The 16,809-nt window shown below is 39.8% G+C and overlaps 1 protein-coding gene across 1 annotated transcript in view; it reads right to left on the reverse strand.

The window, feature by feature from the left end:
* The window catches only part of CCDC171 (coiled-coil domain containing 171), a 182,778-nt gene that overhangs the window by 25,139 nt on the left and 140,830 nt on the right, over positions 1-16,809 (reverse strand). Inside the window, exons 24-25 of the mRNA XM_030969447.1 lie at positions 6,961-7,205; positions 6,154-6,160 (exon numbers count right to left, since the gene is read on the reverse strand). Of these exons, the coding sequence (XP_030825307.1) occupies positions 6,154-6,160; positions 6,961-7,205 (252 nt within the window). The remainder of the gene's footprint in view (positions 1-6,153; positions 6,161-6,960; positions 7,206-16,809) is intronic.

Below are 16,809 nucleotides of genomic sequence, written 5' to 3' on the forward strand. Positions count from 1 at the left end.
GATGAGTAATGGGATGATTGCCTCTCGCAATTAAGAGGTTAATTTTGTGTGTATGTTAAGAAAAGATTTATTGATGTATAGTTATGTTATTGTGGTTTGTTGTTTAGATATCCTCTGTTCCCCCTATAGTGCCCTTTCACCACCTCTGTGTTGCTGCCACTGGACAGCCTCGGTTGTGCAGAACATGCGGAGAGAAGGCGCGTACTTGAACCCCTTGCATGCGGAAGCTGGGAACGGGGAAAGGGGGGCAAGGCATGACAACACCTGACTTCCAATCAAGTTACAAGAAAGTCTCCACCAATGGATGGCGAAGAAGGGTTGACTGGCAGACTTTAGGAGGAGTCAGCACTGCCTGATGCAACTCCCAGGGGTCTAAAAGGTGAAGCAGCCATTTTTATGGACAAGTTTGTAGCAGCCGTTCACCAATTCCCAGTGTGTTGTCCTTTTTCCTTATTCAGTCCTTTGCTGTAATTTTTTAAGGTTTAATAAACCTTTGAAAGTGAGAGTCATTTCTCACAAAGTGATGCCAAATTACTTAAAGTCAGGAAAGAAATGCAAATATTTCAATAAAAACAGAATTTCAGGAAGATATTACTGGTGGATTCAGTCTTACAGAGACATTAAACTTAGCAAATCTTATGAACAGTTTTCTATTTTCACTTTTCTGGTATTTTCACACTTTGATCTTTATGACCATCTCAATAGTCAGAAAATTTTCCTTGTGGGTCTGTCATATTTTTCTTTACTTACTATCACTTCAGGAACATTCACATGTTCCACAGCAACTAAACACTGGTAAGTAACAATACTGAGCAAAGTTATGATTATTAAGGTCCATATTTACTGAATTCTGCCCAAGACTATTCCCAGGAAAACACATCAACTCAGAGGGTAACAAAAAAAGCAAGTCTAATTACTATCTGCAAGGCAATTTAAAAACCAGTATCTCCAAATCTTTCATGAAACAAATTCAAATGTGCATAAGACTATGTGAGGTAGTGAAAAAGCCAAGGAGATTCTGGTGGTTTTCCACAGCGTGGTTTTTGGTAGCAGAGAAGGCCACAAAGATGGCTCCAGTGAGAAGCTGCTGAAGCTTCCACCATGTCCAGCAGAGCCAATCCCTGATGGCTCTGGAGATGGACATGCTGCTGGCCAAAGCTGGGCCAATGAGAAAGGTTGGTAACACTTCTGTGATAACATATTTAAGAAGAAAATCAAAACAAAGTGTGGACAGTTTTTTTCTAGCCAGAGAAGAGGAGAAGATGAGAACATGTGAGGAATACAACATGGTGACACCAAGGTCAGCGCAGAAGGAGGGGAAGAGGTGCTCCAGGCACCAGAGCCAAGATTCCTCTGCAGGCTGTGGTGAGACTGTGGTGAAGCAGCTGTGCCCCTGCAGCCCTTGGGGATCCACGGGGGATGCAGAGATCCACCCACAGCCCTTGGGGATCCATGGGGGGTGCAGAGATCCACCCACAGCCCTTGGGGATCCATGGGGGATGCAGAGATCCACCCACAGCCCTTGGGGATCCATGGGGGGATGCAGAGATCCACCCACAGCCCTTGGGGATCCATGGGGGATGCAGAGATCCACCCACAGCCCTTGGGGATCCATGGGGGATGCAGAGATCCACCCACAGCCCTTGGGGACACACAGGGGATGCAGAGATCCACCCACAGCCCTTGGGGATCCATGGGGGGTGCAGAGATCCACCCACAGCCCTTGGGGACACATGGGGGATGCAGAGATCCACCCACAGCCCTTGGGGGAGGTGCCCATGCGGGAGCACGTGGATGTCTGGAGGAGGCTGTGATCCAGTGGGAGACCTGGTGGAGAGACAGAGAGTCCCTGCCTCCAGGCTGGAGCGCCCTGTCCTTGGAGGACTGCGCCTGTTGAGGATCCATGCCACAGCAGTTTTGGGAGGGACTCACACTGCAGCAGCTTTGATAGGGCTGCTGCTTGTGAGATTGGAGCCACATTGGAGAAGTGCATGAAGAACTTTCTTCTGTGGGGAGGGACCCCATGGTGCAGCAGAGTAAGGACTCCTCTCCCTCAGCAGTGGAAGATCCGGGGTGACAAACTGACCAAACCCCCATGCCCTGTCTCCCTGCACTGTTGGTGGGAAGGAGGGAGGGGTGGGGGAAGAAAATGTGGTTTTAAGTGCCTATTTTACTTCTTATTATCCTCCTCTGACTCTGTTAGTAATAGATTCATATTTTACCTTTAAGTTGAACCTGTTTTGCCCCTGGAGTGTTTTCTCCCAGTCCTTAACTCATGAAGCCTTCATTAAATTTTTCTGTCTTCTGCCCAGCTGTGGTAGGGGAGAGTGAGTGAGAGGCTTTTGTGGGTGCCTGGCATATTTGTCATGTCAAACCACAACACAGAGTTTTCACTCAAGACCTACCTGCTTCTTGCAACATCTGGGAAGAATTCCTCCAGCTACATCAGAGATACAGCTCTGACATTTAACACGACACTGATAAATACCTTTCCCTTATGCAGCAAGAGAACAGGTAAATAGTTAGGATTTTTTTTTCCTCTCTAGTTCCATCCTCATAATTCTATATTTAGGACAATGCATCCTTGTTAGATGCAGGTCTTAGCCATAACAGATTGAACAGATTGAACTGGTGACAAGGAAACAAAGTATATGGGGGAAAGACATGTAAAACCAATGTCCAGATCAGCCTGGTTAAGTAGGGAGAAAATGTCAGGGAAACAGTTAGCTGATAAGTTTGAGTTTTAAGTATTTCTTTTCTCTCTATCATCTATGAACAGGGTTCATGTAGATCATGAGAACTGAGTGCTGACTGCTTTGAGTAGGGAGGAAAGTGTACATCTTGCTTAATGCATTTTTCAACACTGAAGTATGAAATGATATGACAATCACTAGGATCTCGAAAACAAATACATACTATTCATGCAAAAGATCATTCTGCCTGCTTCCCTCACCTCAACAAAAGGCACCATTTCTGTATTTTCAATAAGTGATACCACTAGACATTTCTAGACAAAGGACAGACGCAAACACAACTGTGGTGAAAAAGATATGACACAAAAATATAGCCACATTAAACCAATTACTGACTTTACTTTCATCTCAGCTAGGAGAAGCATCAAAAGACAACAGTTGTTTTCACAGTTAGGGAATTCTGGTACATTTACAGACCTCTTTACTTCACCCCTCTCATCCATCTGAAACTCACTTTCTCCCCCTTTCAGCTAAAGTTGTCTTTTTCGGTCCCCCAATTTCCATTTCTCCAGTACACACAAAGCTTTTCTCTCTTCATAATCTTTAGAAATTACTGTATTTTGCTCTTCATTTTTTATTCTCCTTTGATTCCAGGGTGAAAACAGAAAAAGGAAGGAATATCACCAGATCAGTGCCCATGCAGGTTCAGAGAAGCACCTGACAAGAAGCACAAAAGTGACTTCTTTTGTTTATCAGAACTGATACCAGATTATTTTACATTCTTCAACTTCTGACACAAGTACTGAAATCAGGTATAAAATCTTAGGGCTGGAAGCTACAAAAAGACTTTCTGAAAATATTTTATAATTAACTGTATTCTGTTCACACTTCTTCCAATGTCCCCAGTCACCCTGGAAAAGAGACTGTCACTGCATCCACACCCTGCAACACTGCACTCACAGCAAAAGCCCCTTGGACACCATGGATTCAAATACTCGCCATGTTACTAAATATGATGACACATTGCCATGCAGCACCCACAAAGAAACTGCCTATGACTGCACTACTGCACAATAAAGCATTTCTAAGCTCTCAGTTCAAGGTCTACTTATTACTGAAACTCTGAAAGAATGTGCAAGTATAATAATAAAGCAATGTATCTGAAGAAGAATAAAAATTAATAAAGGCAGCAGAATTCAGCACAGTCCCATTCATGATATTTATATTACTGGACATTTCTAAACAAGAAATAGGCAGGAAGGACTATTAGAAAATGTTGATAGTTTCCTAATAGAAGAAAAAAAAAGGGACATTTTAGAAATGTAAGGGAAATTTCAGAAGCAGTTGGTAAAGAACAAAAAATCAGAAGAAGTTAAAAAAACTGAAACCAACCAACCAAGAACCCTCAGGAATAGAGAACAATAGAAAAAGGTTGGGGGGAGGGAGGGCAGCGAGAGGGGGAGGAGGAAGGGAGGGGGAGTAGAAAGAAGGAAAGAAGAAGAAAGGAACACAAGTAGAAAACCTAAGCTGTTTTTCAGCCATACTGAATTTTAAAGAGTTGCAAGATTTAAAAATGCACAGGGCCTTTTTCTCCACAGAGTAAGAATCGTGAAAGACAAGTACGACAGATAGATAGCTGGCCACTAATGAAGACTACAGAGACATTCTGCCACTGACTTTACTTCTCCCTACATAATTCTCTTCTCTATAAGCAGTGTTTCCAGTGTTCATCTCACCTCTGTCCATCATAATCATACCCCTTCTTGTTCCTCTCTGTTGGCATTAGCATGACCAAATATAGCAATCTCAGAATCTAAACTCTATTGACTAGAAGGAAAGTGCTTAGACTAGAAATGGACTGGAGGATGGAGATGTCAATTCGGAGTCTGAGATAAAAGATGAGGAGTTAGAATCACCAATTTTGCCTCATGGCATCAGTTTTGTTTTTAAAATTATTAGCAAAACCCGAAGCAGCAGAAGAGAGAAGTGATGTGAATAGAAAGAAAGGTGACATAGTTACGAAATTTCAGTAGAAACAGGTCAATTAGGAAAGCAATAAGCATGGAAAATATCAATACTCATGGATGGGGCAAACTTGCATGCAATGCAAGACAGGGCACGATCCTTAAGCGACTGGCATAAAAGACATCAAGAAACAGCCAAAACATGTGAGATAAATCCCAGTTTGATAAGGTAAGAGCCCACACATGATACACAACTGGAAGACTTAAAAAATGTATTTCAGCACTGAGCAGTAGTTACTCTTCAGGAAGCACAAACATAGGTCATACAAAGGCCTGCAACCAATACAGTCCAAGTGCTGTGTTTGTCACCTCCATGTAAAATTTTGTCTGCAATGGATATATGATTGAAGACAGTGAATTAAAAGTAACAAAGCTAGTCTAATTTTGAAACCAAATATGTACTCAAGAAGTCATTGGTCCCTTTCATTTAAAATAAGCAAAAAAAATCTCTTCTACTTTTTTTACTAGAGAAAGCAATTCAGTGTAGAATTTCCTCAAAATCAAACCAAAACAGTATCAACTAGAAGATTTAAAATCTATGTCAAATTGCAAATCTGTGATGCCTGAAGTTATTAAAATTCATGCTTAATGCAACTTTTACAAATATTAGGGACAAATTTACAGAAAATTTGCCATTTTTCATGGCAACTTGAGACTCTCATTCTGAATGTTTTCACTTTTACATTAAAATTTTAAAACATTTCATATTAATGCTTAGGCCTAGATTCAAATTAAACTTCATCTAAGGGAAGAACTACTGTTCTCCCCAGAGGTCTAAGAGATCCCTCCACAAAGCAAATAGTATCATCCTTACACTGGCACTGCATGCAGATACAAACTACTTAAAAAACACTGCATTTACACAAACATTGGAGAGCTGGTTTTCACTGTAATGTATCAGGCCACTGCAAAGCTCTTCACAGACAGGACTAGCATAATCTTTGTTAAAAGCTCTCAATGCAAATGAAAGCAATCCTTGCTGCAAGTTTGGCAGACTTCCCAATCTTTACTAAACAAGCGGTCATCTTGATTTAAACAACAAATACAACCACAACAGGCAAAGGAGAAGTCCAATTACATTGGGCACAGCCTCAGCAGGACACACATAAACGTAGCAGAAGACATCAAAAGAGTCTGGTTGGAAGAGGAAAAAAGCAATTTCAGTGAAGTCATTTCATTTCTTAGAAAGGTTGTGTAATCAGAAATAAACAAAGTTTTCATTCAACAATTGTGACCTCAAGATGTTAAAACTCAAATTCAGCACTGATTAATAGAGTTTATATTTGCAGTAATTTCCCATTGTGCTGTTAGAAGTAGGATGAGAAATTAATATAATTCTGTTGGAAACAACCAAAGCCAAAGCCACAGTCACAGCCTTTCACTATATGTTTACTACAGTGTTTGTGTCATTTTCATTGTGACAGCTCTCTTCTTACAGATCTCCTGTTTCAAAAAGAAAGACAAACAATACTCATATTCTTTATGGCCATTTACTACACAAGATTAAAAGAAAAGACAGTAGGAAGGGAAGAAGAAGAAGAAGAACAACAACAACCACCACCACCACCACCACCAATAAAATGAACTCCAAAGCCTTCTCCTTTATCCTCTGTGGAAAACTAAGAAGAGATGGGGGAGAAATACACTGAGTGTATATAAGTTGCACATCCTACACAGTTTCACTCTAGAGATACTTGGCTACATATTTATGACAGTTTATGTGCCTGGCCTCCAGACTGTATGACACAAATAAATCTGCATTTAGTAATTCCCCTAGAGAGAGATCTCAAATCTGAAGACCCACCTTATTACCCTTAAACAAATCCAAGCACTTTGTGGGCAACAACATTTTTAGACCAGAAATTATTCCTGAAATTAACTTTGTAAGTTTACTGAGAAGGATTATTCATAACCACAATTGTCTAAAAATAACTCAGATCTCCCAAGAAACACTTTGATTACATGAAGCTACTAACATTCTGGTTTAACATACAACATCTCTAGATGTAAAATTCTTCAGGTCCAAAGTTTTGCTGCATTTATTTAACAAATTTAATATTCCAAACTGTTACTGTGCTGGTAAAATTCACAATGTGTACTTTTCCAGTATGTGAACAGGTTCTTGTAGAAGATACAATAGTAAAAATTAAACCCTGTGTTAACTTTTACCATTCAATTTCTCTTCAGAAAGTTTCTATTCACACTGGTTTTATTGCTCTATTACATTGATACATAAATATTACTGTATTTCCCCTACAGAAACTATACAGCATGAAGGGAGAAGCTGCGTAAGAAGCCACATTGAAAAGACAGAAATTGCTTGAAAAGAAGACTTACCATTTGTAAGGTCCCTTTTATGAAGACTAGCTGTTTGAAGCCTGGACTTTAGGGCTACAACGTCAAGCTGAAAAGATTCTGTTTCTCTCACTAATACTTCAACTCTGGAAACTGCAAGTTGGTAGACTTCCATGAAGCTTTGAATCACAGCCTTTAAAAAAGTAAAGCAAATGCCAAGTAGCATGCATCATTACAGAAGATCTAATTTTTATTAATTGGAAAAACTGAACAAAAGTTGTAAACCAGGCACTTAGGTTGTAAGTAAGGACTTAGCCAACGGTCTAACATGAGATTTTGTACTTCTTCAAAAATCTGAAATATTGATAGCTTTGAGGAAAAGCAAATGACTGTGCAGCCCAATTACAAAGTGAGCTATTTTCAAACATGCAGTACTGCATTGAACAGTTGATACTATTTTTTATTTTATTTAACTACAAAACTCAGTGAACATTCAATTTGTTTATAAAGAATCACTACACAATTTTAGGTGATTTTTTATACTTTCAAAATGAGTCCTCCCACTTAATGTTAAGAAAATTAATTTGTCAGAAACAAATGAAATAGGGTAAAACTACAGATCTCTGGAAGCAAATAATCTAATTACAGTATAGCTAGGAAAATATAATTGTTTTCATGTATATAGCGTAAGAATGTCCCAATCGTGTAATACTGATCAGACTGATAATAAAGTTATCAGCACAAGAGAGAACAAATGATTTGACAATAGTGGTAACTTTATATATTCTAAATAGTCTAACATTTTTGAGATTATTGGTCTTTACAACTGGTTAATCACATTTTGTAAGTTACAGTTTTCCCCTTTGAAATGAGCCATAGCAAGCTGCAACTGTAAGAACATATAACAGATAAAATGAAATTGGCCTTCTGAATATGTCTGTAGTACAGACTTACAAACTATTGTACCACAACCAGACATTCACTAAAGTTTTAACTGTTTTCCTTTCCTTGTTCTCAAACACACTGCTGCTTTTCAAAATAAAGGTAACCACTGAAATCTATCAAGCTATTTTATTGTGAAGTGTAGAAAATTGCCACGGCAAGTCAACCACCATATCTTTTCTTATCAGAAAAAAAATATCCAATATGTTTTAAATGCTATGGTTCTAACCCCGGTAGTGTAATCACATAGCTCTGTAAGCCTGCCACTGTCAGCTCTAGTCCTGCTTTTAAATTTCTTAATTTCACATTTAACACAACTAAAATGCTGCATCTATTCAGAAACAATACCAAGAAGGAGTGGGGATATATCTCACTCCACATCATACTGCCTGAGAGTCTTCAAATGGCAACAGCCCACATACTAAAAATCAGACGTGTTAAAATAGGACAATTACTTGGGCCTGTGACCCATTACTTAACAAGCTGTGTTTTAAATCTCATAGAAAGAATCTCATGTGTTCCTTTCACACGTGATATTTAAAGGTTTCACTGAACTAGAATGTAGAGACATTTCCTTAACTTCGTCCTTTTACCTCTGCTACTACAAAGCTAGTGAAGCCACTAAGTTATACAGCTTCATCCTACATTTCTACAGGTACTCTAAGACCATGCAGTTATCTGAAACAGCATTTTTAATTCCTTGCTGACCTACACAGATATTTAATTTGTTCTCTCATTTAATAAATTTGAAAATTTTAAGTCTAGGAAAAAATGTATTCACAAACTTCTATTTTCACACGTAGCAATTTTTTAAAATAGCTTAGATTTCTTTTTAGCCCAGAAGAAAGTAGTTTTGCAGTTACTAATGGGTCCTTACAAATGCGGAAGATGGCATTTATGCACCTGTATGTACACATCCCCTCCAGTATATCCCAACTACCTAGCAAAGAGTTTGAGTTAGTTTAGGCCTTTCTTGCCTAAATTATTTTTGGGACTTCCAGGGGCGGCATGAGCATGAAGAATACTTATTCTAAATGCCATCTGGGGAAGGGCAAGTATATTGGGTTTTCAGATGTGCCCCTGGAAGGCACAAATGATTTTAAGAAACTTATGTCAGTCATAGACTGAGAGATCTGTCTTCAACAATACAAAAGTTACCCTTACTGGAAAGCCTGATACACAAGGAATAGGTACAGAACCTGGGCACATGCAAGTTATAATATCGGTCGCCTACACCTTAAAGGTATCTGTATAGGAGTTCAGAACTTCAAATAAGATCCCTATTTGAACTTTACAGATACAAATATATCTGCAGCTCTGGAAACTGTTCTGTGATCAAGAAAGTCAGATGACAAAATCTTCCAGAATGCAAATCTGGCTCTGCAGAAATTTCTTCCGCTCCTGCTAACAAGTGCTTTCTTTTGTTTTTAAGTACACATAGCAGTAAGATGTATATATAGTTTTTAAGTATACATAACAATAAGATGTTTCAGCAACACTCCTGATTAATTTTGAAAACATAAAATTTGGCATTTATACACATTTGCATGGTCTGCAAGCACTTCTCGTTTTGAATGTGCTGGTAATAGTGTGACATTAAAACTGAGAACAGACCATAAAACAACAAAAATTTGTCTTCAGTTACACACAAAACGTTTCAAGAACACACACCAGAAAATTATTTCTGTTCAGAAAGGCAAGACACAAGTAATCCCCAGACATACAGGAACCAATATTACTGCAACCCATTCTGAAAATTTAAATCATTTTTAGATGAGTATTGTAGGAAAGTTAGTGGGGGCAAGACTTAATTGAGGAGGTCACAGAAACAATTGTTTTTGGATTTGTGTTTGGTTCAACCAGGAGTTGAAGAATACTGATTTTAAACATTACAGGCTCTAGATGTTCCTCCCTGCTTGTGCAAGGGGCTTGGACCAAAGGACCATCAGAGGTCCTTTCCAACCTCAAGCAAATTCAGTGGTTAGTACAAAGTCATCCTAGAGATTGAACACAAATCCAGTGACTGAAATTTACCTAGAATTGTCAATTTTAAGAGCAAAAATTGTACATAATTGCTTCACAATAATCAAAAACAAAAAGAATAAATAATCAGATGCTGAATGTTTTTTTACAGCAATCTCTTTCCTAGTGTTTGGATATTGAGAACAGAGTTTAAAAAATTATTTGGATTATGAGTTACAAATTGTAGTGAATGAAAATTTCCATATAAAGTTTTCCACTATTCTAAAGTTACAAATAAAATACTAAATTATTAAAAATCAGTTTATTTTCATATCAGTGCTATTACATTATTTCAGGACTTATTTGGCATGCTCTTATCCTAGAACTGCATCTCATGTTCAAAAGAAATAAACCTAAAGGAAGGTTTACTGTGCTGAATTGATTCTTATTAAAAGGTGTCAAAAAGACTAACAGCCTGACAATATAAGCATTGACTTTGTAACATCAGATGGAGCAGTCAGAATAACAAGACCATCTACTTTATATAACATACTTTAAAAATCAGAGATGTACAGAAAAGTTGTAATTCATGTTTGATTGCTTGGCCCTTCTTTCAGGAATTATTCAACTAAACACAGTGTAAGCACATGACAAATTACCACAGGACTATGTATACAAAAAGATAAAAAAGAACAAGAGAAGGAATAATGAATGAACTTCAGAAGAATGAAAGATTAACACTGCTTAACTAAATTAACAAACTTCTCACACAAGAATTTGAAAAGACTGAGAATTTCATTCCTGGTACAGAGTGGAAGTGGAACTGGAATTGGAAGTGGAATTCGGGCAAAAACAACTGGTAGAAAGCAAAACTCCGTGGAATGGGGTTCTGTATGTGTGTCATTACTGCCATGCTTTGAACTAACATAAATAAGATTCATTAAAATGAGTCCAGAAAACAAAACATACATCAATAAGTTTTTGTTTTGAGAAACAAGATTTCAGGATAATTATTGTATCTTTAAAAGAGGTATATTTTGAGAAGAAATTATTGCAATAAATTTTCCCCATACATTTGAGCATTTGAAAACCCATCGTGGATGCCTTGACCCATAGTCCAAAACATCTAGTGGCATCAGTGAAGGATATAAATACAGCAGCTTCTCTGGAATGGGGGGAAAAACCTCAAGGGAAACTGCATTCAGCAAAATTGCACTTTTGCAGCTGTTTGGCACTTCTTTAATGATCTATTCTCCTTGTATCTCATTTCAACACTAAACTTTTTGTTCAGTTCCATTCAAGCGTGGCATGCACAATTTAAATGTGCCAAAAAGCAGGTCAGTTTTGTTACAACTTTTTTTTTCCCCCAACAAAAGCTGACTCAGTGCCACACACGGGGCCTAACTCTATCCCCTTTGCTTCAATAACAATTACTTTACCCTGTAGGTCTCAGCAGATAGCCCAAGGGAATGAAGCTCTAAATAAAAGGCTAGATTCTCTGCAAGAGGTAATGACATGACTTCCTACAAGAAATTGAAAAGGGAGCATTGAAATTGACAGCGACGGAAGAGAAAGTGCTTCTACTGGAAACCACAGTGGATGGGCATAACAACAATTGCCATGAAAATTATTCCAAAGTGTAAGACTTTCAGAAATTACCTTGATCTTTTAGAAACTGATAAATTATGACAAATGTGTTTAGTTGGTATGACCAGGCAGAAAGCATCCTGAGAATTTTATAGCAAAGGAGCTAGTTACCTGCAGCCTTGACTATTTAGAAATAACTCTGGAATATGCAAGAAAATTGTCACTTAACAAAATTAAGGAAATACCAGTTTTTATAGGCCAATAATGTTTATATGCAAAGACCATTCTCACTGTCTATTGCACAAAGTCAAGCACAGTTGCATGCAAAATGTAAAGGAGAAACAATTTTGGCCCCAAAGAATTTGTAGTTTAAGCTACAAATGGGGAAAATGCTACCACTCTTCCCATCCTCTTAGAGTCTTGATTCAAAATGAATATTTAAGTTTATGAGGAAAGGTTAGAATTTTTCAAGGAAGTGGTTTTAGTGAGAAAGAAATGGAAACTGAAAGAAGTTTCAGGCTGGTATCCTGTCTTCTTCTCAGTGTATATCAGCTTCTTTTGCAGTGTATATTCTAGACAGGGATGAAAGAGAGAGAGAGAAGGGTAGTCACTGACGCAACTATAAAGCCTTCATTTAAGTGAGCATGAAAATCTACCTAATGCGAGCATAATGCATTATCACTGATGAGAAGAGCCAAACAGCAACAGTCACTACAGAAAAGTCCAGATGCAGTCTTACTACAAAACATAATGGTATCCCATCACACATTCAGTGTTGAGGAGAAAGAAGAGAGCAAAACTTCCCATCAAAATTCAGGTGAAATGTCAAGTGAAATACAAGTTGTCTGAATCTTGATGGTATTGCTTTTGGCCTATTGAAATGATATCTTGGAACCAGAAAAAAACATACAAATGTTAAAGTATAGAATTCTGTTTCCCATAACCGAATATAAGTTACTAAATTAAATTTTAAAAAGCATAGTCTCATTTTCTCATTCCTTAAAATGACATATTATTCCTCATATCTTACATATGGATATATAATATAAACAAAACCATTTTTATAAATAAATGTTACCTAAACACTAAGCCTTAAGTGCCTAAAATCTATTGATTTACTATAGGTAAATGTGTAGGAGAGCATTTCAAGAAGGGGACAAAAGCAGATGTTAAGCTATCAGATTGCGAAGTAGAAAAATCTAAAACAACTTCACATGGAATGTAAATGTGAGGTAAACGTGAGATCTGAAAAACTCTTCTGCTCTTTGAAATGCTGTCCACAAACTGTCCATCATAAGTAACTAATTCAACTATTTGCTAACATAGTAGTTTACTGAAAATTAGAATATTATTTTTCATTGGTTTTAAACAGTGCTCTCTTAACTAAGACCAATTTCAATTACTTTTAGAAAAGAAATATGCTTGTGAAAAAAAATACTGACTTAGTTTTAACTGCTGTAGAAAAAGCCTGTCGCTGACTCCAAGAGAAAAAAATTTGAGCTCATATAGACATTTCCTTAAATATTTTGGCTAGAGCTATGAAGTAGTATAGATTATTCCCTTCTGGCCACAAGAAGCAGCTTTAAAATTGTATATTAAAACATTTTCAAAGTGAATTAAATATTTTACATATGGATAGAAGGGGGAAATGAATCCACTTTTTATTTTCCACACAAAAAGCGGAGCATAGTATATGATCTAGTTGCCATTTACTAGGAGAGATCAAGGTTTAGTCAATATGACAACTGTGATTGTATGACTCACACATTAATACTCACTACTGAGTCCAAATCCTTGTACCAGATTTTAGGTGAATGCCCAAGTCTAAAGAGCCTAGGGGCTAGAAAACTGTGTGAAGTTATGTGAAACACTTGCTTAATTTCTTCTGTTTTTCTTAAGAATGCTCATGGTAGCACTGCATTTTAATTCAACATAAGTATTTAATCCTACATAAAGCAATATTTTGTAGTTTTGCAAGGAAATTCTGAAGTATACCTGTTTGGTTGGATTGCAAATTAACTTTTTCATTTTGGCTTCCAATTAATTACACAAATTCATGATGGCAGTACAGGAAAAAGCAGTAGTCCACTTGCTTTTGAGACTTAATTTATGCTATGAAAATGTTTTATTAGAAATTTCAGTGACAACAGCTTTTGTTCCAAAACATGAGGAGGAAATCTAAAGAACACAGTACACCTAATATACCAAACCTCACGATGAGCACAAACATTAGCAACCCTCTTTCCAAAGTAAATGTCTGACAGAAGTGGCATCATCACTGAGCTTGAAAATTTGCTATCCTTAAAGGTTAGTATTATATACATAAAATATTTTTTCACAAAGTTTGCTTTTAACCACCATAATCTGAGGAAGATCAAATAAAATTATCCCTATCATCTCTGAGTATTTAGTTCTACAACAATGGGTTGTGAAGAAAACTCTTGTTGGGAAAAAGTGATTGTGTTTGTCTGTCTTTTTGGCATTTGTCATATGAGAGATTAGCTCAGCTCAGAAAGGTATATATCCCAACCAACACACACTAAAATTGGTGGATGAATGAGACTCCACTATACTGAAGTCTGGTCTTTGAGGTCAAGAAGCTAAGTATGAATGTTTTTCACTTGGAACAACAACAACTTTGGTTTAAAGAGCTGGCTGATACATCTGGTCCAGGTAGCTGGACAGGCAAGCTACAGATTGAGATGTAATCTGAGCTCTGGGTGGGAGCCTGTGAACTGCCAAATTTCAGGATAACAAGGAGTCTGAATATGGATGACAGCAGCCAGGTGAATGGACACTGACAGACATATCAGGAGCTGGCAATTGCCTATCTTTGGGATAACAAAGGAGATGAAGATTGGTGACACCATCTAGGTGGATGGAAACAGAGAGTGGGGACAGAAGCTAAAAACTCAGGAGGAAGAGCAAGATTTGCCTGTGGGGAGACTGAGGATGTAAAAGATCTGGGGTTCCTTTGCTGGGGGTCCTGCTCCAGAGGGACCAGCTCAAGCTGTTTCTGTGTTACTGCACTGTGAATAAATGGCTTTATGGACTGAGACATCTGAGACACTGCTATGGGGCACCTGGGACCTGTGAGGAAACTGTTCTGAGCGCATGTGAGGGTGGGCTGTGTGAGGAGTCAAGCAGGGCACCCATCAGCTCACTGGAGCCACCCACTGTGAAGGGGCTTCACTCCCAACAGTGAAAGTCTCTGACGTTGGGAACTGTCACTGCCAGAGCCTCATGAATGGCCAGACTGGGAAGTTTCTTTAACAAATAAGAATAAGAAGAAGACACTAACTTTTGTGATGGCAGAGCTCTTGTTGTCCTCACTCAGACAAACAATATGTTGCTACCAGATGAGCCCTCTAGGTAGTATTTTGGAAGACATGATTTTCTGCTTTGTCTTCAGCAAATGCACCAAGTGCATTTTCAGTAAGTGGGAACTTATGATTGTTGCGGTGCGCACATTTTTATATTAAGTTATATTGTACGGGTTCAGTTTTTTGTACCCTATTTGGTATGTTCTACCCCCCCCTCTCAGTTATTTTTGATGGTTCTGTCCCTAGTTGGTTCCTCCCCTGGGCAATCAAGCCCCGGCTGCCAGTCTCCCTCTCTCCCTCTGTTAAAGCCAATCGTTGTACCCTTTACCTTGTTAGCCGTCCCCTTCCACCCTGTCTGTCTTCCCTTTAGTCCGGCCCTGTTTCCAGAGGGTTCTTCTCTGGCAGGGCCGTGACTGGCTCCCTGGACCTAGCCCCACCCAGGTCCCTCCTTCAGAGAGAATCCAGTGGTGTCATGCTCTGCCCATCTATATGATTATCCAATCAACGCTGTACCCTTCAGTACCACCCCTTGGGTACTTAAGCAGGCTGCGCCCTGCTCTCTTTGGCAGACATCCTCTGTATCCCTCCCTGACGGTTGCTTCCTGTTACCTTCCTAAATAAACCCAACCTGTTCCTGCAGAGGGTGCCTGCTGCCTCTCTCTCATTCGTCTGTCGTCGTGGCTGGTGGCCTTATTTCCCTCCCTCCGAGGGTGAAGGTGCGAAGCCTCCCACCTCTGCCGTGGGAGGTCGCTACCTTAGGCTGCGGTCCAGCTGGGCTCGTCTCTCGCCCTGAGCTACTGCCCACCGCCGCTGACCGCTGCCCCCGAGGACTGCTGGCTGTGTGCTGTCCCCCTTGCTAGCCGGGAATTCGGGGACGAACACCAGCAGGGCGTGGCGCCCAACGTGGGGCCTGAAGAGCTCAAGAATCCCTTTTCTTGGACTACTGGACCCCGGACGGACTTCGAGGAGTCCACTGGTCTCCCGCCCGCTCCCGTTGAAGCAGGTCTCTGTGCCAGAGACTGCGCTCCGGGAGATTGGATCAAGCCCCTGCACCGCGGAGCAGATCCAGACGGCAGGCTCCACCGGCAGCAGATTTCAGTTCCCGAAGCCGGAGTGGTAAAGTGGTCCTCCTCCCTCCCCCGCGCTCCCCCCCCCTCTCTGAACCCTCAGGTGGTGGTGGTGTCGTGGGCTCTCTCCCTTTATCCCCCTCGTGCCTTCCCTTTCGCAGCTCACACTGTTGTGAATGAGCTGTTCCCCCCTTTACCCCCCCGCCGCTTTTTATCCCCTTCTGGAGGGGAATTTTCTACAGCTCACACTTGTTAGTGTATGAGCTGGTTCTGGGCAACTGCAGTGCCCTTGGTGGGTGGTTTCGAAGCTGTCGGTTTTGTGTTTTTTGCTTTTCGTGTTTTGTCGTGCTGCTGGTTGGTTTCGAGGTGGTTTGTTAAAATCTGAAAAGATGGGTGCACATCTTTCCACTCCCAGAGAGGGGCTGTTCTTAAAGTTCGCAGTTTGTTAGTTAATAGTGAGTTGTTGTTTAGTAAGAAAGACATAAAAGCTTTAGTAAAATGGATCTTCTCTCACCTCCCAAATGCCTCCCCCGAAAGCTTCCAAAGCCTGAGATTTTGGCGAGAAGTTCTGCAAAAATTGGACCAGTCAGTAAAAGAGGGGGAGGCTTCCAGCGTAACCCTTCTATATTGGGCCACCCAAATTAAAACAATCTTAGAGAAAAAGAAAGAGAAAGAGAGGAGAGAACATCCAACAAGCAAAGTTGTTAACCCCAGTTTTCCTGCTCCCCCTGACCCTCGATTTTATCCCTCCCTCCCTGTTCCTAAACCATCCCAGACCCTGAGGGGGACAGCCCCCGTCAGCACCGGGCAGGGAGTCCACCCTTCCCCTGGCCCCTCTCAGGGAATGGGACCCCTTCCCTGCAGTGATCCAAGGGCCCGGATCGCTGCAGGCTCTCTCCCGAACCCCTCTTTCCAA

The sequence above is a fragment of the Camarhynchus parvulus genome, chromosome Z (assembly GCF_901933205.1).
Source record: "Camarhynchus parvulus chromosome Z, STF_HiC, whole genome shotgun sequence".
NCBI classification, from domain to species: domain Eukaryota; kingdom Metazoa; phylum Chordata; class Aves; order Passeriformes; family Thraupidae; genus Camarhynchus; species Camarhynchus parvulus.